At 42.7% G+C, this 23,061-nt stretch overlaps 1 protein-coding gene across 1 annotated transcript in view; it reads left to right on the top strand.

Annotated features, from left to right (window-relative positions):
• Window positions 1-23,061, top strand: part of SPMAP2L (sperm microtubule associated protein 2 like) — a 368,678-nt gene that overhangs the window by 162,884 nt on the left and 182,733 nt on the right. Inside the window, exons 5-6 of the mRNA XM_069626161.1 lie at window positions 1,403-1,433; window positions 9,192-9,248. Coding sequence (XP_069482262.1) covers window positions 1,403-1,433; window positions 9,192-9,248 — 88 coding nt within the window. The remainder of the gene's footprint in view (window positions 1-1,402; window positions 1,434-9,191; window positions 9,249-23,061) is intronic.

Below are 23,061 nucleotides of genomic sequence, written 5' to 3'. Positions count from 1 at the left end.
CTTTTTTTTCACGGCACTTTTTGCTGCAACATTATTGCCGAAATAAATAATCAAATTCTTTTTTATTTTGGGAGGGAAGGTCCCCACAATTCCCCCTCCCCTATTATTTATCCCAAAACACCACCCCACCCTACCACTTAAATGCCCTCCTCCACCGCGCCCATATTTTTTGGCACAAAAGTTTCATCAAAAAGTGCCACGAAAAATAAACGGGGGATTAATGAACGTTGGAACATCACGAGTTGGGCGGTAGGCCTTAAATGCGGCAGTAACTGTATTACCACCACATTTAAGGGCTGGCCCTATCATGTGTTTTACCTCCAGCTTTCTTCTGGAAATGACAATCGCATTTAGCGCCCTGTTTTTGGTGTAATTACTGGCAACTGTATTAGCACGCAGTATTTTTGCTGAAAATGCCCGATTGGATCCAATGGGGAATGGGGATTTACCATTAACACCCAACCCGTGATCCGGCAGTAATACTGCCAAACCGGTTGGCACTAACGCTATTACTGTTAGGAGGTATTACAGCCAGGATACCGCCCAACTTGTGATGTTGGTGTTTTTATTTTACCACCTGTGTTATTCTTTTGGAATATTGGAATACATCCAGCCTGGAATATTGCTTGATGTATCTACTGCCTTATCTGTAATTGGGAGGGTGGTAAAACGGTTGGCATTTGGCAAATTCTGCCTGTTTTACAATTTTCTCCAAGGCCGCGATGAAGCCCTTAGTGTCTAAAATGTATAATATTTATTTAAAAGAGTAAAACAAGTAAAATAGTTTAGGAGTTACCTGGATAAGCAAATGTCTAGACAGGGAGGGATTTTACTTATGTTTAAAGATAGAGGAAAGCTGGACTATTTTGTTCAGTTGACCTAGTACAGTGAATTTAAAAACCCGAATCTTCAAATTGTTCATGCTTTCTAACAATGGACTTTTAAATGAATGTTTTAATAAAACTACAGCTTAATGGAAGAAGAAAATCTGCCTTTGTATGCCCTTGGAGGGTTGGAGGTCAAAGGATCGACAACCAAAGGATCAAATGGTCAAAGGATCGACACCAAAGGACTGAAAACAAAAGGATCGAAATTTGTTATTTAAAAAAAATAAAAAAATTTGGGGGGTCCAACCCCGCAACCCCCTGTTTTTTGTGGTAAAAACCACATTTTTTCCATAAACGAAACCCCCCTAATTTAATTTTAAAAAAAAAATTCGATCCTTTTGTTTTCGTTCCTTTGGTGTCGATCCTTTGACCATTCGACCCTTTGTAGTCGACCCTTTGACCGGACACCCCCTTGGAGCACTTTCCCTTCTGGGTTCCAAGGATGAAAAAAGGCATTCCCCTTTTAATTGTAAAACTAATTGGAAAACTAACTTGATCTCATTGTTTATTTGCAGATGACCACAGCCCGGGAGATCCAAGCAGAAGGTACGAAATAAAGATTTTCAAGCATATGTATTTTTTGGAATAGTTTTAAAATGGAAAGATAGAACAAGGGAAAATGTAGAATCAGGACTAGTGTTCAGCAACACTACTGCAGAGTTGCCCTGCATGCTTGCAGCAATCAAACCAGTTCATTTGACAGGTCTAGCTAATGCAAACTATGTGCAGCCCGATAAGCCCTGGCGGCCTGTATGCTATCATGATAAGAGCTGGGCTGTAGGTGACGGCTCAGACAGCCACAATGTGAAGACTGAGCCATTTTGCAACAGCCCAGCTGACTGCCCTGAGTCTCTACTGAACTATGCATTATTTAGAAGCATCTCAGCTAAGGTTACCCTGTTGACCAGGTCACCCAGTAATGCAACACAACAACTGCATGAGAGACCGTGCCGCATTATTCTGTTTGCCCTCCCATTTTTAGCACACATTGTGGCTCCCTACCAAAATGATGAATGCCTTCTCCCGACCATTGACAGTATTGTGGCACAGCACTTCCAGGGAAGGAGTCTGCAGGGCCTGCTCTTCCCTTTGAAAACTGTCCAATCTCTAAAGCCCCACCACCGATGTCCGGTTTCTCAGGGGGCAAAATGCAACAAAAAGAGAAAGTAAGAGCTTCTTCTGGGCGGAGTTGGGCAAATGGGGCATACATAAATCTAGAAATGAGGTAACTGGCTTGCACCTATGGACAATTTACAGTATGGCTGTGCTATATTACATGAGAGATTCTAGCCATGACGTGTTATCTAAGCCTCATGGAATCTGGCGCAGACATACTGACAATGTATAATAGACACTGGCAAGTAATATGTTAACTAGTCATAATGGAAACTGTGCATGATGTATTAACTGGGCATAACAGAATCTGGATATGAGGTGTTGCACATGATGGAATCTGGCCCGAGAAACATGTTTATTTCATTTGAACTCTTCTGACCTCCGGTGCGTCACTCCTCGCAGATGGACTAGTGGGTCTAGGCCGATGGCACAAAACCTGCTGGAGCATGCGCAGAGGTCCATAAAGACATTGAGGTTTGGCTTGAGGGCTCACTAAGGCCTTTTCTTCAAGGCTCTGCGGCAGAGTCTGGCTCCCTGTGCATTCTTTCAAATCTATCCAGAGCACTCAAAATGGCGGCGAGGCACGTGGTTTCCATGTTGTGCATAATTAATGACGATTCTCCCTCTTCTGGTGGATCCTCACCCACAGAGGTGACGACCAAATTGAACAGCTAAGTTAGACATTTGGGTCCTTCAGGTGAAACCCCATCTAGGCATGATTTTTCCCCTGCAACCAATATTTATTTATTCATGCATTTATTACAGCGCACAAAACCCTCGGGTATTTAGGCGCTAGTTACATTGAGGAACAAAGAAAAAGGGGGGGACACATTAGGGTGAGTGATGAGTCTCATCATCAATTTCCCTTAGCTATTAGGAGGCACAGGCTTACCAGATTGGGCAAGGCTACGGTGCTCCATCTTCAGCTATGCAGTATCAGGTCCACAGTCCTCACAAGAAGCCTGTGAAGAGCATTTGTTTGACATATTTGTGGGGCTAATGAAATCTCCACAAATGACCAATATCCTAAAAAATGTAATGCAAAAGTGTGTGCCTCCGCAACGTTAGTCCCATCCCATATCTACTCCAGTACCTTCTACCTGGCAAGCCACAGTGTCCCCAGCATCCTGTTTGCAGGATTCCACGCCTGCTCTGTAGGCTCCTCTGGTGACTCCAACCTGGAGACCTAGGTTCAGCTTCTCTGGGGGTTGAGTTGTCTCACAAACCAATGATTCCACAGCAGGACATGGATGATGAGGGGGATACCCCATCAGCTGCAAAATCATTTCATGACTGAATGGAAGGGTTGGTGGTGTTCCTAGGTGTTGTGCTTCCCTAGAAAGAGCATTCGGAAGCAGGGGTCCTAAAAGAAATCCTGGCATTTCAAGCATGTATCGGTTCAGGAATCGCTTTGCAAATGGAGGTTTTGGCAATAGACAAATACGTATGGCAGAAGCCTCATTCCACCCCGACAATAAAAATCTGAATGCTAGATACAGGCGTTAGAAGGGGAGGCAATGCTTCATCCACAGCCTCAGTCCTCCGTTTTAGCGGCTAAGTCACTTTATTCCAAGCCAACCTCAATGACATCCTCTACACCATCATCTTCATTTTGAGCCTGTCCAAGGCAGACAAGGTTCTGGAAGTCTATAAGTGTAACGTCTAGGCAAATGTGGGATTGCATTTAAGGCAGGCCAACGAGGATGCTGTTGTGTGTGCAGCTAACTAATAGTTTTCGAGGCAGATAGCAATTCTTTGCCAGACCTTCCTCTGGACCACCAAGCAGCATTTAATGTGGGCCTTACCGAGTCAAAGATAGTTGCACAGGTTCTGCTTGAATCTTTAGTGGCACACATCGATACAGCAAGTAGGGCAAATAACCCCACACACACATGCAGCATTGTGCCCAGATTCATGAAACAAAGTTCACAACGGATGTGCAGGATTGTATCCTAGAGCTGCTGTTTAAAGGTGTTCATGTTTTCCATCAATTGTCCGGCGATTAACTGATTAAGAAAAAGGCCAGCTCACAAAATCACAAAAGTCACTGGCTATTTCATCTAAACTGGCAGCAAAATTTTGTGGGCATTCTGAATTCAGATCCGAGAACACATCTGGATCCTTCAGTGACTTTTGTGTGTTTAAGGAAAAGAGAAAAAGGCAGCCTGGGAGGTTGCCTAGTCCGAATAGGCACAAGCAGCAGCGTACAACCCCCAAAGGATTTTATTCTTCACCCTCCACTTCACCAGCCTCTGAGTCTAAATAACAATGAGGATGGTGTCCCGCTCCACTCACCCCGTAGGGTGCAGGCTAGATTGGCATTCTGAAAATGGCGTCACCTGATCAGGTGCCTGGCTTCTTTCTATGGTTTCTGCACATTTCTGCTTACCCCTTCATTCCCAGCCTCCTGCTTCTCCTCCACTTTTGCAGATATGCTCTCAAGCACTACTGTAAGAAGTTATATAGCTGTGTTAAGTTCAAGCGGTTGAACCAGTTTCCCTATTGGATCGGAGTAACCGCTTATAATCAAGAATCTTTTCAGTTCTAAAAAAGAACCAGGTGGGCCTGCGAGTAGTACTGTCTCTGTCCTTCCTGAACTTATGCTACCCATAAAAACATTCAAGATTGTGACACTGGCTCAGATTGCAAAGTCCCTCTGCCCATGGGGATTGGATGTGCCCCCTGGTCCTGATAGCACTTATTTGCATGTTCTGATATGGCAACAGCATGAAAAGTCTCTGCACTTCTCAGTCATGGGAAGACATTTCCAATTCAAGGTCCTGCCTTTCCGCTTCAACTTGGTCCCTCACATGTTCAATTGCTTCTCTTTTGAGGAATAATCAGGGCCCACTCACCTGCAGTAACTTTTACTACGATTCATATACTGATAGACACGCTCTACAGTCTGGGGTTCTTTGTCAATCTCAGGAAGTTGGAACTAACACCTTTCGATAAATTGACCTTCATTGGATTCAGGTGGGGCACGCAGAACCCCAGGCCAGGCTCATGGTGTGGCTCATTCAGCTTCACCCATCGGCTTCCTGGAGCCAGGTAAAGGGGCCCCAGTCAGATATAGTATCTATTCCGCTTGTCTTAGGAGAGGACCTTCTTTGCTGGTAGGCAAAAACAATCTAATGATGAGTGGAGCACCTCTGTCGCCCAATCCTCACTCTCTCACAATCACGACAGATTAATCTCCAGAGGAGCAGGAGAGGGGGTTGGCTTCTCTAAGTCCCCATTATGCCCAGAGTCTTTGGACAGATCTGGACAAGTCCAAACATATCAATATACTGGACTTTAAAGAAACTGCATTGGCTCTAAAGTAATCCTTGCCACTAGTTTGTAACACAGCGGTGTTCATTGGAGCAGACAGCTCAATGTCCAGGTTCTATATCAATAAGCAAGGGAGGACCAGGTTCCCTTCCCTGTGCCTGCTGGTTGTAGGAATCTGAAAGTGGTCCTCTATTCAACGAATGCTCTCTGAGCGGTTCACCTTCCAGGGGACAGCAACACAGACGCAGACAAACTAGGTGCAATCAACTACAAATAAGTGCTTCATCAGGTGGTCCTCAAGTTGGTGTTCGATCTTTGGGGACATCCAACGAAGGATCTATTTGCATCAGCATTGAATGCCAAGTGCCCTTGCTTCAAGTCATGGGAAGGGCAGGTTGAGGGACCGATGGGTGATGCGCTCAAGAAACCTTGGAACAATCTTTGGTGTTACGCCTTCCCTCCAACTGCCTTTCTTCCGAGGGTCAACCACAAATTTCACTTGTCGGAGGGATGCAGAATGATACTGGTGGCTCCTTACTTGCCCTCCAGAGAATGGGTTTTGGATCTTATCCAACTAGTGTGCCATGGTCCGTTGAGGCTGGGATTGTGCCAGCAGCTAATGACACAGCAGAGGGTATAGTTGTTTACCCATCTCCTTTATCCCTACTCCTAGTTGTCAGGTTCCTGAAAAATGGACACTAGGTCATCTAGGTTTGTCAGAGGAAATTCTTCAAATTATTCAATGGGCCCAAACAGACTCTACCCGTGCTGCGCACAGGAGTAAAGGGACAACAGTCTATTGTTGGTCATAAAAAAGAAACAGGGAACCTCCGTCCATTTGCTTGAATTACATCCAATCTTTTTCAGCACCTAGCCCAATGAGGGGTCGGTGGACACTTGTTTCACCTCTATGGCTGCAATAGGAGCAAACAAGAACTTGGATGAGATCATCTTCTCCTCCTCAAACTCAGTGGTTAAAAGGGGTTTTGAGGGATTGTTCAGAATTTACCCTCCATTCAGTCAACCTCACCCAGTCTTGGACCTTAATATAGTGCTGATGGCTTCAGACCATAAACCAATTGAAGCAATGTTCTCGGTAGACATCAAGTTAGTCACAACAAAACAAAGATGTTAGTGGTGCTAACATCAGCAAGGAGAAGAAGTGAAATACAGGCCCTTGATATATTAGAAGCTTAAATGATCTTTCACAGGGACAGATTGGTGCTTCACACACACCCCAACCGCTTAGCCAAGGTTTTTTTCTGCATTCCATACAAGTAGGAGATTGTGCTGCCAATGTTTTTCCCTAACCTAGCTGATGCTGACAAAACTCGCAATTAATTGGCTTGATGTTAGGAGGGCGCTTAGGTTCTATCTGATCAGAATTAAGGATTTCAGAAAATCTGATGTGGTCTTTGTCGCTGATTGGAGTTTTTGCCAAGGTAACCAAGCTTCCAAGGCTTCCATCGCCAAGTCGATAGTGGCTGGCACTGTGGAGGCATACAGAGATCAGATAAGAGCTCTGCCAGAAGGGATCCATGCATACGCTCTAAGAGCGAAAGCTGCCGTAGAAGCCTTTCAGAGGCTTGCCTACCCGTATGTGATAAGCAAAGCTGCTATATGTGCTTCACCCTCGGAGTTTTGCAAACAATACTGTCTGGATTCCAGCTCCAAATCTGATGCTGCTTTCGGGCAAGCAGTGTTGAGGAAAATGTTCACTTATAAAAGCCAGTGATTGGTCCTCCTCCTGTTGTAGTTGGTAAACCGTAACTGCAAGGAAGATGTTTGTCCTGCCCTAACGATCAAAGCATGTGCTGCTTCGCTCATCCCTACCATCTGTAAGTTTGTTAATGCTTCCTTCAGGAACTGCGCTGTGCCGACCTGCATCAAACACCCTTGGGTGACTACATTATTAAAAAAAACAGACCTCTCCCCTGATGATCCACTTAATTACTGCCCTATCTCTAATTCTCCATTTCTGCTTAAGATCTTTGACAGAGTTGCATATACCCAACTACTGGCTCACCTGAGAAATGCTAACATTTTGAATAAGAGACAATCTGGCTTTCGGGAAAAGCACGGTACTGAGTCTGCTCTGCTGGATTTAAAATCTAGGCTCCTCCGCCATATGGATCAAGGCAACCCCAGCATGCTTATGCTGCTGGACCTAACCGCCGCCTTCGACCTGGTAGACCATACTGTGTTGGTCTCCAGGCTGAGGGTGGTGGCAGGTTTCTCAGCGTTGGCAGCTGATTGGCTTGCCTCTTTTCTGAAAGCCCACCAATGGAGAGTGAGTAGCAATCTGGCAGATGCTAACACCAAGGAGTTGACTCAAGGAGTCCCTCAGGGAGCTTGTCTCTCTCCTATTTTCTATAACATCTTTACGGTGCCCTTTGTGGATTTCCTGGATAGTAACAACATAGACTTTACAAACTATGCCGATGTCACCCAGTGTATCATCACTATTACGGGTGTCTTCTCGGATGACGAAATCAATATCAACAGGATTTACCTTCTCATTCAAAGCTGGATGTGTTCCAATGGATTGGCCCTTAATACAAGCAAGACGGAACTTATACTTGTGGGTACTGATTCTAAAATCTGCAAACTAGAAGACCAATACTCCCAATTTGTTATTGATGACTGTGTTATAAAGGTCCAGAGAAAAGTCAAGACACTGGGGATTTATCTTGACTGCAATCTCAACATGAAGGCGCAGGTTAGCAGTCTGGTGGCTTCGTCCACCTACTATAGTAAACTGCTATCTCATGCTCGCCCTTTTCTCTCACAAACTAGTAGGGAAACATTGGCGAGAGCAGTGATAAGTTATAGGATAGATTACTGTAGTAGACTCTTGAACGGCCTTCCAAACTGCGAAGTGAATAGATTGTTCTGGACAAGAAGAGATCAGATCATATCTCCAAGGCGAGAAGGGAGCTTCATTGGCTTCCTAATAAGGAACAAATTCTCTTTCGGCTCCTGTCTATCTTATTCAACTGTATGAAAAATTCTGGTCCTAACTACCTTAATGAGGAATTAAGGCCTAAGACGAGTAAATACAGTCATAGATTAAATAGCCACTCTCAGTTAATTGTCCCGGCCTGCAGACTGTCGCAGACTAGGGTGGGAGCTTTTTATTCTGCGGCACCTCGGGCCTGGAATAATATCCCCTTTAAACTGAGAGCCGAAAATTCTAATAGAGTTTTCAGAAAAACTAAACACTCTGCTGGTCCTACCGTCAGCTCTTCTGCACCTGTATTCCTCTCTCGTGGCTTTCGGCCTTCTGTTTGTTCTGTGTATGTCAGCGCCCCTAAGCCCTACGGTCAGTGGTTCTGCGTTATACAAATCCTAAATAAATAAATAAAGTAGCAGATGAAGCCCTGCCCCATTTCTCCATGTGGGACCACCGTGAGACACCAATGTCGACCCGCGTTGTAAAGTGGCTAAGTTCGTGTTAGGAACCCTTGGTGTGGTTCCCCCAAGGTAAATGAAATCTCATTGCTGGACCGCTGTTCCATGACAAGTCCAATCGGCTCTGAGCAGCAATTCTCTCATTCTGGGAACGGTTTCTGAGGAGCCTTGCATTGCGTCTTCAGCGGCCACATAAGCTCTCTGGGTTCATGCAAGTTGGTACTAGACAGACATAAGCAGGAACTTGGGGAGGGGATAGGAATTGGGGCCCTCTTATCTGCCACCCTCCTCCTTTGGGGCAGGACTGGCTCTGACTCCCACCGTGGTGGGTCTCACACACTCCAGGCTGGTCGAAGTCCTCACCCCCTTTTAGCAAGGTCAGATTACTGACCTCGTCAAATACATAGTAATGTCGAAAAGTTGGCCCTTTATTATGCACACTTTTTTTGCTTGATGCTTTTGTTATAAGATTAGTATTGATGTTATAATCTGTTTTTTTCTCAGAATTTTAGAACTTGCCATACCAAAACGAGATAAAAGAATATGGGCCACCCGTTACAGGTACGATAATTTTGAAAAGTATAATTTATGGTTCATAAACTTACTGGAAAACAGCTGCTCTATAGAAATAACATGCTGGCTTTAGAATGGACTGGCCCCTGACTGCTTTAAATGAAATTGTATTCTTAGTTCAATCAGATGATTGTGGGGTTTCCTTCATGTCGCTAAGAAATAACTAAGAGCAGAAATTATAATAGTGGTAGCAATAGTGCTGAATTTTCCAGTTTTGGAACGGACTAAGGATAAGGGCCTCATAATGGATAGGGGGGTAGTGGTAAACATGTTGTATTTTATACATCTCTCATTTGAAAATATCCCCTAATTATGAGTTTTATTCATGGGCTACTACTTGCAGTATTACAAAAATTGGGTACATAGGGATTATATACCCGATAGTACTTTCTATGTAGCCCTCTACTGTAAATATCTCATATGATCACAATTCATAATTACATGATCATTTAAGAACAAGTGTTCTTTACAATACCAAATGCTTTTGGCATTAGCATCATACTCATAATGACGCCATATCTGTTACCTGAATTGTTTCAAAGTCATCAATAGAGTCATATGTATTACTGTTCGTAAGCCATGTAGGACCCACTGCAACCCGTGGTCCATTTATGTTGAGCTTGTTTAAGGTTAGTACAAGTCATTGACTTGTGAACTACAGGGTTTCTATAAATATGTCCCTAGTGTTACTGAAAGAAATAGTGACATGGAAAAAAATAAACAATAAATCATGTAGAAGAACAGTGTCTTGTGTGGTCATTTCTGCATAGGCAGGGTATACATTTTGGTTTAACAAACTGTTCTCAAAATGGAGATTCTGACATTAACATTGTTGTTTATTATCATATCAGAGTACACACAAATGTAGAACATGCCAGGATAGTGATATTATTATTTCCTCTCACTTCGCCCGCAATACCCCTTACTTCGCTCTCCCAAGTGGTTCCCTAATTATTCCTTTCCCAAACGTATGTGTCGACTTTCACTAAATACTCCAAAGTTCTCCCCTGATTCAGTCTATCCTGCTTCCCCGGTACTACCCCTTCCTTCACTCTCTACGGTGGTACCCTTCTCCTTCACATTGTCAGGGATGTCATTTGAGGATCACTATGGGTCGCAGCTGCGACCCCTGGGGTCTCCCTTGCTACCCCTAAAAAAAAAGGAACACATTTTTGTTTTTTAAATGGAAGCTCCTGGGCTGTGGCCAGCCCCATGTGGCTCTTTGTTTCTAGAGTGTCTTGTTTTCTTGTTCATGCCTCTTAAAAAATAAATAAAAAACAAGTGTTACACTTTGAACAGTGACCCTAAATAAGAAAGAATAGGAATAACATATAATTTGTCTTTCTGGAATTCTATACAATAATTGCTAAATTTATTAAAGGTTTATTTCAGGCACACTTCAGGGGGTGAGTCACTGATTTAGTCTGTTCTGAAACACCTCAAATTCACAATGCAGATAAAAACGTCCAAAAGGAATTTCGAGTAGAATAAGCATCCATTTCAAACTATGTATTTTGCTTTTCGCATTTTGCAGTTATAGGATGTTTTTTTTGCTGCCATTATCTCTGTTACGATCATAACAAGGCATTCCATCTCAGTGTCCTCGGTCATTTGACAAAGTCCTTGTGCCTAAAAGCTTGTGTACAGTGTAGAAATGTTTGACCATAGCACATAAAGGAGCTCTTGATTTAATTGTGCCACAATTAAGTTTTTGTGGTAATGTGTCTATCTTTCCTATCTCAGTGGCATGTTGTTCATGATGTTTGTTTGCATGTATGCCTAGCGCCTAGAAACACATGTGCGCAGGCACGTTATAAATTACTTATTACATAGTATCGTATGAGGTATCGAGTGCCCAGAGTACGGGATGAATGTGCGTACGCTGCTTCCCCTGCGCTACTCTAATTTCTTTAATACACAGTTATGAGCCCTCCCAATGGTATGTGCTTTGCCAACCTCTGAAGCCTGAAAAGTAGATCCACGCAGGCTTGACATGTGGCCAACTTTGCACCAGACCTGCAGATGATCTGGCCAGGCGTTAAATCTCAGTTACCAGTTTAATGGTATCCACTACAGAGTGCAATTTGTTTTCTGACTTTGAGAACATTCAGACATGGAATTGCTCATTTTACTATAGACGGTAAGATAGCTATAGCCGGTAAGATAGCTCAGTGAGTTGAGCGTTCGCTGCTGCAATGTGTGTGTTATCTGTAGGTTGCAAGTTTGAATCCCGGCAAGGCAAACTCAACCTTTCATCATTCTGAGATCAATAAATGAGTACCAACACAGGTTGGGTGATATTGTATGTATATTTGTTCTATATGAAGCGCTTAAGCATAAGTGCTATATAATAACACATCAATATCATTTGGCCTTGGAAGTCTGCTTGCATTCACAGTAATTTGGTAATATGATCCTATACACACACTGATATTAACGATACGTATGGGGATCCATTCTTGTATGAAATGTATATCACATTACAGTGATATCGTAACCATATTTTTCATAGTGTACTTATGAACAATGCTATGTGATGCCACTTCCTGTTTTGCCAAGGGATGAAATATTGTGTTCCATTGCTTCCCATGATGTCACTTTGTGGGGGGCGGGGGTCACATGACATCACCTCCTGTGATGTCATCAGAGGTCAGGGGTTGTGTGATGTCACTTCCGCTACCCCAGGCATTTTGGTGAAATGACGTCCCCGTTCAAAACTCCCTTCTTAATTCTCTAACTCTCTTTCTAACACGATAAACCCCTTCTGATACTTCCCTGCATCTCTCTCACCTTGCCATACACAAGGGGTACGCCTTCTGGCACTCTGTTCAGACATTTCCTTTTGTTGGTGGCCCTTTTCTAGTCTAGTTCGCAGAAGGTTTGCTGCTCTCTGCTGACCCACTCTTCCCAGGTCTATGTCCTTCAGGCCACGTCTGGTTGCTTGGGCTGTCCCAGGATCTGCCTTTCACCACAAAGCTCTTCCCAGGACTGACAAGGGCTTACTGGTTTTATAGCCTGTCTGTCCCTCCCGTTGGGTGGGCTCTAGAGTAATATGCATCACCTGTTTGGTGTGGGATGGCACAGTTCCTGATTAATCCATGTGATAGGAGTCATGTGGGCTCTCATGGGACTGGCCTAACATAATATAAAGGCCAGCCATCATTTAGGATTTCAGATTGGTCTGTGATTACAGTCTGTTTTATTACCACCCACCCCGAGCCTGCCTACTCCTCTCTTTGGGCTTTGCTAAGCCCAGCATGTATCTCTATTATGCATCGGCCCACTGTTAAGGTTTGTGAATGGGCAAATGTAACAACTAGGTACAGGTATTGAGGGACTTGCAACTTTGCTTCTACCACAGTGGCTCAAGTGGGAGAACAATGCTTGTTATTTTGTATTTGTATTTTGTTTATTTATATAGCGCGCCGGGCTCAAGGGCATCTGGGTGCATATTTTAGGAGGCAAAGTTACGATTACATACATGGACAAATAGGTGGCTCTACCAGCTTACAGTAGTCCTGTGGGTAGAGCTACGGTATGACAAGAATACATACAGTATAAAAATACAAGATCAGGTACAGACAAGAAGGAAATACAACAGTTCCTCTATCAAGTAAAAGCGTGAACATATGGGAGGTTCACACGTGAAATATAGGAGGTTCATCGAAGGATAAGTTAACTACGTACAAGAGATAAATGCAACAAAGAATACAACATTCAGTACATGTGATCTGTGCAGCAGAATGCTAAAAAGTGAGTGTCAGAGTGACAGTATCCGAGGTATAGCATTGAATATCTCAAATGTATTGTGCTGAGAGTCATGCTTTAGTTTTGCTCTTAAAAGTTTGGAAGGAGGGCTCAGCTCTGATAGCATTACAGAGGGTATTCCAAGTTTAGAGGCCAGAACAGGGAAGCTAGCGCCGCCAGCTTTTTGTAATTTTTATCTGGGAAGGGATAGACTATGGGCTTGGGCTGCTCTCAAGGGCCAAGTGGAGGTGTGAGGTGATAGTCGGTTGGCTAGGTAGATAGGGGCCTGGTTAATCAGGCACTTGTGAGTCAAGGCAAGAGTTTTCAAGGAGATTCTATGCTTAACAGGAAGCCAGTGCAGGTTACGTCTGTCATTAGAGATATAGTAGTTTCTGGGTATATTTAATGCTGCTCTAATGGCATTGTTCTGAGTGACTTGCAGTTTGTTAAGGTTAGATTTGATAGTTCCTAGGTAAAGGGCGCTACAGTAGTCTATCTTAGACATGACGAGTGTTATAGCCACGATGGTACAATTGGGAGTAGTCAGGAATGGTCTACAGGCAGTAATACGTTTGCATGTATGAGCAGAAGCTGAACTGACAGCATTGGTTTGTCTACACAATGATAGTGTAGAGTCAAGGTAAATTCCTAAAATGTTCGTATCCTTAGAAACCTTAATGACGTTACCATCAATGATAAACGACTTAAATGAAGGGTAAAGTTTATTAAGACGTTGATGTATGTAAGAATAAGGAGTTCCGTCTTGTCGTCATTGAGGCACAGCTCGTTTTGCACCATCCATGCCTGAATGACCAAGTAGACATCATTCAGAGCTTTAGTGTCCACTACATAATCACCTGTGATGGGGATGAGTATCTGGGTGTCGTCGGCATAGTTAGTGTACGAGACACCCAGATAGTCAAGGACATCAAACAGTGGTTTGGTGAATGCATTATAAAGTGTAGGTTACACACAGGAACCTTGGGGTACACCGCAGTGAATGGGAGCAGGCTCAGCAGATGCTGACGGCCAAAAGATCTGCATAGATCTGTTGCTTAAGAAGGATCTGATCCAGGCGGTGGCAGAGTCAGAGAAGTGGGTGGCAGATATGAGGTGCTGGCAAAGGCTTTGGTGATTAACCAGATCAAAGGCAGCTGAGAGATCGAGTAATAATAGCAAGGCTAATTTCCCGTTGTCTTTCAGCTCCTGCATCTGTGTTTTTAGATCGATGAGGGCAGTTTCCACCCTGTGCCAGGGCCAGAAACCGGATTGCCTTAAATCAAGAAGATTGTTAACGTCCAAATAGTTCTGGACCTGGAGGTAAGCGGCACGGTCAAACATTTTAAGCATGAATGGGACAGTGGTAATAGGCCTATGGTTAGTAGGTAGGCTGGGATCAAGGGAAGGTTTTTTAAGCAGTGGGATGACCCAGGCGTCCTTTAGGTTGTCCGGGACTATGACTGTTTTGAAGGCAGTAATGAATGGGGCTAGATCATGGGAGGCCTCCTTGATAATTGGGGCTGGGCACGATCGCCTTGACATTTGGAAGGTTTAATTTTATTAATGATGCATTCAACTTCGGCAATAGTGAGTGGGAAGAAGCTGAAAGGTTTAATATTGGAAGTGGCATGGCCGATTACAGTCGTAGAGATATTCAATTGCTTGTCCGTCTGTAGACAGTTTTGCTTGGTTTTGATTTTAGTTTGGAGGGTGGCAATTTTTGTCCAAGAGTGCTTTCTGTATATTCGAGCACCATTTGCTGTCTTTAGTGCATGAATCAGGCGATTCAAGTTCCTTCCGAATTTTAAACAATTCTTTGGTGTTAGAATCTGCTTGCGTAATACGATTGTTGAAGATATCTTTTTTGGCCTGGAAGATAGCCTCTTTATAGTTGATGGATGCTATGATGAGGCTGTCCTTATGGGCATCAGAAGGATAACTTTTCCAGTGGGTTTCGGCAGTGTGTTATTCTTTTTGAAGCACTCTCAAATGTGGTGTGAACCAGGAAATAAGATGTGCACGAGGTTTCGCTTTCCTAAGTTTGACTGGGGCTATTGAGTTCAGTGCTGTGAGCATAGCATGGTTATAGGTATCTGCTAGAATCGAGGGGTCGGAGCAGGAAGCAGACGCTTTGCTGAGAGTGGGAGGGATAAGTGGGAGAAGCTTGTTTCTAGTTATATCCCATTTATTTCTAGTAGGTAGGGCCGGGGCAATGGTCTGTTTGGGGCATTGGACAGCTTCTATGATGAAGGTAATGGTATGATGGTTTGACCAGGCGCAAGGTGAATTGGTCTGAAGGCTAACGTTGCAATTGGAATCGACTAACCAGTCGAGTGTCCACCCTTTAATGTGAGTTAGTTCTAGAATGTGATGAGAGAACCCCAAGTCAGTAAGAGTATTAGCAAGGTCGGTCACAATGGGGTCATTAGGATCTTGGAAGCCCACATTAAAGTCCCTCAGTAAGATGATTTGAGATTTAGTTTTTGAGTTGTCTATTAATAGGGATGTGATGTAGTCCTGGAAGGATGTGATAGGGCCAGGTGGTCTGTAGATGAGATGTAAGGTGGCAGTTTGATTAGGAGAGATGGGAAGCTTGACTGAGAGTAGCTCAGCTGAGGGAATCTTATAGCTAGGCATTGCTCTGAGGCCAAGTGAGTTTTTGTGAATAAAGGCAACTCCGCCCCCTCTAGATTGCGAGGTGTTGCGGTCACCTCTAGTGATGGAATAGTTGGTAGGTATGGCGAGAAAGTTTAGTTGTCCGGAGACTGCATGGAGCCATGTCTCTGATATGGCGATAAAATCGAGGTCTTGAGTCTTAATAAGGTCTGCAATGTCCAGTGCATGGGCAGGGAGGGACTTAGCATTGATTAGGGTGCCCTTAATCAGCGTAACTTTGGGAGTGTGAGGTAGGTTGTAAGGAATAGGCTTGAGGTGGGATGTGGAAGGCTAAGTGAGGCTATGACTAGGAGAGGATGGTTTGGTCAAGGTGAACAGCTTCTGCGCACGGCCGGTAGCACGGGCCGTTCTAGAACCCAGTTTGTTATTTCTTATGTGCAGAGTACAAGGTTGATTAAGTATAGGTTTCTTGGCAAAGTGTTCTAGCCATAAGGCGGGTGCATTTATATAGGGATTAGTGGTTGTGGGTATATCGCTGGGTAATGTGTCACTTAACTGGGGCCATCCCACAGTGTGGTTTTGGGAGTGGGGTAGCTGTTGTTGTGGCTGATTCAGAATGACACTATTAGCAAGGTTAGTCATCATGGCCTTGGATGTGTTAGGTGTAGTGGAGCTAGGGGACTGTGGGTAGGCAATGTGTGTAGGTGCCCACACTAATGTGGTTAGGAGTATGAGTTACATTTGTGAAGGTAACGCTAGGTGGCCAGGGGCATATAGAGCAACCGTGGGGCACAGCGGAAAAGTTGTAGTGTAGTCTTAATGTTCTCTACTTTAGCATAGATGCTGCACTAATGGTAAGGAAATATAAGGTCTAAACCAAGGCAGCAAGTGTAAAGGTATCAAAGGGCGGCCGGACAGTTAATGAGACCTGGAGTGTGCAATTGGTCAAGTTAGAAATGCGTTATGACCAAAATTCGTTTTGGGGTAACATGTAAAGTTGAACTAACATCGTGATAGCCTAGCACGTAGGCGGCAGCTACATACGTTTAGCACATCACAAATAGGCAGGTAAATTCGTTTGGAGCACCATGTAAAGTGCAACTACAATAATCGTGTTAGCATAGTATGTAAAGGCAACAAAATCAATTTGGCATAACAGGTGAAAGGCAACTTCCGCCATTTTGACAAACACCTAATAGGCAGGAAAATTCATTTTGACCTAACATGTAAAGTTAAACTAAAATCATACTCGTTTGACCTTATATTCACGTGGATTCTGTGAACTATTTTCTTTATTACCCTTAGTAGTATTGTTAAAGGAAAGAAATGTGAAAAACCATTTGTCTGGGATGTTATTGTGAGTTCTTAGTATGCAAGTAACACAGAGTTTGTTTCACTGCAAATAGAGTATGACCATATACTGAATTTACACTGGGTTATCTGTCTTGTGGGTCTTTGTGTCTTTCTACGCAAAGCTCTTGGAGTCTCCAGGTGATAGGCATTGTGAGAGGTCAGTAATGTGAGGCGGGCAACTGCTTGTGTTTTTATACAAAGTAATCATTTTATTGAAGACAAAAAGTGCAAATTAATCCTCACTAAACTTACTCTATCAGGGAGTTCCCTACCCAATCTAAGGTCCAATGAGATTACTCATAGCATAATCAAAATTGGCCCTCACACTAAACAACAAAAACATTCAAAGTAAATCATAAACAATATAAACAAGTGAATAACCAACAACCATTGATTGGGTTGGCTTTCACCTGTCCTGGGTAGATTCCTTCCCCAGGATTGTTCAAAGTCAATGTCTCCAAGTGTTCAAAAAGAAATGTAAAGTCTTAAATCAGTTCTTGTGAGTTCCAAAGGAAACAAAAGTTCAGCAAACATAAATCCACTGGTAACCGTTTTTCAGATTTCTGTTCAAAAGTACTTCTTCTAATTCCAGCCAAGAAAACAGCACCAGTGGTAATCCTGGATGTCCTCTTTCCAGGATTATATTGCCATAGTTCAAAGGATAAAGAAACAACTTCTGCTCCGACAACTTTCCTTGTATTTCTTTTATTTTTTATTTTATTGTGTCATAGTCAAAAATGTTTGACTTTTCACAAGATCATATCTTACATAAAATCAATTCAATGACAGAAACATAAAAGATTAAGACTCAAAATCAGAACAAAGTACAAAAGTAAGGGAGAAGAAAATTAAAAACAAAACATTACAAGTATACCTACAAGAAACTGACATAAAACCAAATCAACATCTTATATAAACAAACAGTCTATCTTTTTAGCCAGAAATGCTTAATGAAATAAAACACACAAGAGATTTCTCATCGTATAAAACTAATTCTTGATATCATATCAGAGCAAAGATTGGAGTGCATGAGGCATCTTTGATCTTCGATGTTAGTGCTTTGTATGGAGACATCATATCTTTAGGAAGTATCTTACTGTTTAATTCTCATTTGTATCCACTAAGATTGAATTCTTTCAGTATCTTTACTACCTCAGCCGTCAGAAAAACCTCATTCCCCTAGCTAGTCTTAGCCAAAAACTGTTTGTTCTAAGGACCATACATTATGTATTAATCTTTGTAGCCTTTGTACCCTCAAGTCCCATATCCCTAGGCATACAGATAGCAGATGTTCTATGGACTGTTTTTCAGCCGTGTCACATTTTTGGCAGATGTTATTTGGGATCTATAGATCTATAATATGCTGAATTTCCAGTGTCGGTAGAAGATTTAATTGGAATCTTAAGAAGTCTGATCTAGTCATGGGGTCTGGTGACTTCCTTAGATAGATAGGTAGAAAGGACCTTGGTTTGTCAGTCAGGGACATAGAGGTGGATATTTTTACAGATCTCATCCTCCCAATGGTCCTAATCCAGTCCATCTTTTTTCATGGATTCTTTGACCTTGAGGGGATTTTGGATCAGTATTTCTTCTGTAGTATCCTACTATCAGAATGCCAGTACATTTTTCTCTCAACATATTTAGAAAAATATTGGTGAACGCCTTTAATAGAACTGCCACATCTTCATATAAGGATGGGCAGGGTGAATCAATAATTGTTCTATATAAAGATATTCATTTCCACTCCGACCATGCTCTAAGTGAGGTGAGGCCCAGTTCATAGCATACACAAGCAATAGGGACACAATTAGGGAGACTTAATGTTTGCCTCCATATTTACCCTTCAATTTTGTCCCAGTCATTAGAAAATGATTGAAAATTGGTATCCAAACCATCAAGTAGAATTGGTACTATTGTGCTGATATAGAATCTTATGGCCGGAACAATAGAGAATTTTCAAAATTCAGATATTCGTGTTTTCATTTGTAAACCCAAATCCAAGATTTTCGCTTCCAGGGTCTATGTTAACTGGCCTTTTGTTGGAAACACTCTAACCTGTGAGCCCAAATAGGTGACCTCCATAACAATTGGAATTATTTGGTTGTTCAGCTGCCAGGTGAATGATTTGGTGACCTTTAGAGGATGTTTGAAAATTACAATTTTTGACTTGTCGGATTTATTTTGAGATAATTTAAATTTGCATATTCTTGCAATGCATCGAGAAGCCGCTGTAGACATAGCTGTGTGTGGTCTGGTATCACAATATCATCGGCATATGCCAACCAATTTATAATAGTAGTTCCCATTTTGGGACTCACCAGGGCCACATCTTGGAGTCATAGTACCAAGTCCGCCAAGTATGAGTTGAACAAAAATGGGGCCAAAAGGCAGCCCTATCGGACTTCTCTTTCTATTCGGATTGTTATTGAAAGTTCCCCCGATCTACTCATTCTAACTTGAATTCCGAGTTTTTATGCAATTCTATAAGAAGCAGGAATTTTCTATTAAAATAGTCAGCTCTTCTAGTGAAGTATTCAAAGACCATTCTGAGTGTAATATGATCTTAGGATTTGGAGAGCCCTTGGCACCATATACGTTAGAGAAATGATCCACCAAGACTTGCTCCTGGATGACACCATGCTTTGCGTTATTAACAGGACTCTCCATTGATCCAATGATTGACCAGAAGTTACGAGAATTCTTCTGACAGACTGCCCTCAGCATCTCTTCCCCCTCTCTTTGGAGTCTCAGGGATTTGTGGGGCTTGGCCCAATTCCTATTGTTGTTATTTATCAGGCTTACATCCCTTTTATACTCTTCAGTGTCTTTGTTTGCAGTTTTTAGTTGTCTTAGACTTCTCCTCTTATCTCTTTTTTCCTCAAATATTTGTTCATCAAACAGATGTTTGTGTTTGTAGAGTCGAGATACAGAGGACCGATCTGGGTATTAAGATCCCATAGAAATTCTACAAAGTGGCTAGGTTGGCAATGTTTTAAGAGTTCCCCATCAGTCATGTGACCTATGATATTTCCCCCCTTTTCAAATATTGCCAATCTATTGCTAGCATTGTTAAAACCAGCTCTTGCGTAAATCTGAGTTTCCCATTTCCCTGTTTTATGTTGAAGATGGCTTCCAAGATAGCATGGTCACTTGGAGTCCAATTATTTACAGAGAAATGGGCACACCTGTCAAAGTGGCTCTTTGAAAGAAAAATGTAGTAAATTATTGAGAAATATGTTTCCCTTGTCCAGGTGGGGGCTTGAGGAATATCCCCAGTGATGTGCCTGTTAAGCATCAATAGGTCCCGTCCCAATAAAAAGCTACGCCATGTGTCCCCATTAAACGTGGGAAGTTTACATCTGTCAGAGCCTAAGGAGACACCTTTTATACATTGGGAGTTTAAGTGTCCCATAATCAAAATCTAATCACTTGGAAATTGGGCGGTATAATGAAAAAGCAGATTTGACAGTTTCTGGAGAAAGTCCAACAAGGGACACTTTAGGGGATTCCAGTAAATGTGTATTACTATGCAGCTAGAATTGCAACCTCCCCGCCCAGATTGGGCTCTAACAACCAATATCCCAGAAACGGCATCAGACAGCAAAGATGAGTGTGAAAAAACCTAATTTCTGCAGGCAATACATAAACCCCCTGCTGGACGTCCTTTCCCCTACGGCCAGTTGGTGGAATGTAGAAAAACCATCTAGCCCAAAGGTGGACTTTAGCCATGTTTCCGGAAACAATACCAAATAAAATTTCTCGAAGATATAGCCCCTCCTAGTTTCTCCACAAAACGATGTGTGCCCCATCGTATTCCAGGATAGCATTTTAATCATATGCCTAACTAGAGCGGCTGCTCTGGAAACCCTAGTTTAAGGAAGATTTGGGAGACTATTTCCGGTACCACAGCCCACACATTCAGGGAAGTGGTAGGTATTTTCACATTATTTGGCCTTTTCTGTGGTACATCGTATTTAGCTGCATGTGGAGTGCCTACGTTTGATATGGCAGGCAGATCTCGCCATACTGTATAGCCCCTCTTAGCCCACTCCGAATCAGATCTCAAGATGACTTTGACCCCCAATCTTGACTTCAAATCTAGGTAAACAGTATCTGTAGTTGGAGAAAATGGAAATCAAACACAATCTATATCTGCCGAAGTAAAAAATTGCAGGTCAGGCATTCCTTTCATTACCAAATGTATCTTGCTGCGGTTCAGTGGCTCTCTTGGTTTATTATCCAGAACTGTCCTTGAGATGAAAACCTTTAGATCCCCTTTCTGCAGCTTGGCCTGGTGTTAATTCACTTTTGATATGTCCGAACTAACATTAGTACATGAAGGATGCGCCAACAAGGCCTGGATTTCCGGGATTGGCTGTATTTCTACGGGTTCTACCTCAGTATTTAGAGATTTTTTAAATCATTGGGACCAGTGGAATGTGAATTCAGTTGTGGGCTGATCGATGTATATCCAGCCTGTGACTGTTGCTCTTGCTGGCCCCCCAAAGGTACGGTCCCTGTCACCGCCTTTATTTCAGCCCGTTGTTTGCCCCTTAGAAAGATCAGGGAAATCTTTAGGGGTTGTTAATGCTTTTCCGTTTGGATCCCCACTGAAACTTCATAGATTTTGGGTCTACTGACCCGTTTCCCTGCCATTTTGACCTTGTCTTGTTTAGGTTTCTTGTTTCTTCCCAATTCGGATGATGGCTTGGCCCCCTTCTTTTTGGTCTTATTTTCTTTTTCTAGGGCCACCGCTATTAGAATCGGAATAAATTGATTAGTGTCAGTACTCCGAATGTTTTTCTTATGTTCCGGAGTAGTAGTTGTGCTCACTTCATCAGAAACAATTAGTGGGACTTCCTTCACATATAAAATACGTTTCTGTCACCTCTTTTTAGTTTTTCCATTGTTTCCTTTGTTTTCTGATTAGGCCTCTACTTGGCGAGCCCAATTTTAGAAATGCGATTGTCCTTTTCCTCCGTCATTTGAGCCAGACGAATACATTCTTCTAATGTGGACGCCGATAAGGGGGTGTCGTCCATAATGGCATTCAGACTATTAGTTGACAAGGGTTGTAAACAGAGAGGGCATCTTCCCTGGTGGACACCGTTCACCCCTTTTCCCAAATTAGAATTCAGTATCGTCAGCTCCTCCTTAGTTCCCTCCCATTTCTTTGTAAGAATATCTACCTTTCCAGATTGTTTCTTGGTAATGGAACAGAATTCTGCCAGGGTTTTGCCTAGGGAGTCGTTGAGCGCGGACTTAAGGGCTACCAATCAAGATTTGTTAATAAGTCTGTTGTTATTTCAAACAGTATGCCTGAGTGTTGCTGCGCCTTTGTTTTCAAACTTTCAAATACTTTTACAAGTGAGCTGAGGACAAAATATAATGGTATTAATGTCGGTGTAGCAATCTCTTGTGCATGATTGGTCTCCAGTATGTTGGTTTTTGGGGAAGGTCTTATTTATCTTTGTGTTGATTTGGTCCGATGCACCATGGCCACCTTGGAGATCTCTTAGAGGGCTGAGATTGCATTCAACTCAAAGGAAGAGTCCAGCGGTAAAAGGGGTTCTGAAGTCCCCTTTCTTTCTCATAATACACTCCCAAGCAGTAAAACAGTTCCAATAGCGTTATAAGATCCATTTATTCCCTTGACTCAACATCTTATTTCACAATCTCCCATGGTGGTAGGCATTTCTCTTGACACAAAGTGCAAGTAGGATTGCATATATTTATGCCCAAGTACTTAATCACAATGCCTGTATAGCTAAAGGGGGATTTCAATATACAGTCCATTGTTTGATCAGGTGCCTCCCCCATAGGGAACAACACTGATTTTGAATACTTGACTTTTAAGCCTGAATGACCACCATAGTCTCTCAATTCTTGAATTATAAGTGGTAGTGTTGTGGTGGGGTCTTGAATACACAGCAAGAGGTCATCTGCAAACAATGCTAACTTATACTGTAAGTTCTTGACCTGGATGCCCTTTATCCTTATATTATGTCTTATTCATGTTGCAAGGGGTTCCATTAGTAAGGTATGAAGGAGAGGGGAAGGGGGCAGCCCTGACGATTTACCATAC

This window comes from Ambystoma mexicanum, chromosome 6p (genome assembly GCF_040938575.1).
Source record: "Ambystoma mexicanum isolate Mex_15411 chromosome 6p, UKY_AmexF1_1, whole genome shotgun sequence".
Taxonomy (NCBI): domain Eukaryota; kingdom Metazoa; phylum Chordata; class Amphibia; order Caudata; family Ambystomatidae; genus Ambystoma; species Ambystoma mexicanum.
This window is presented reverse-complemented; position numbering and strand designations above follow the sequence as displayed.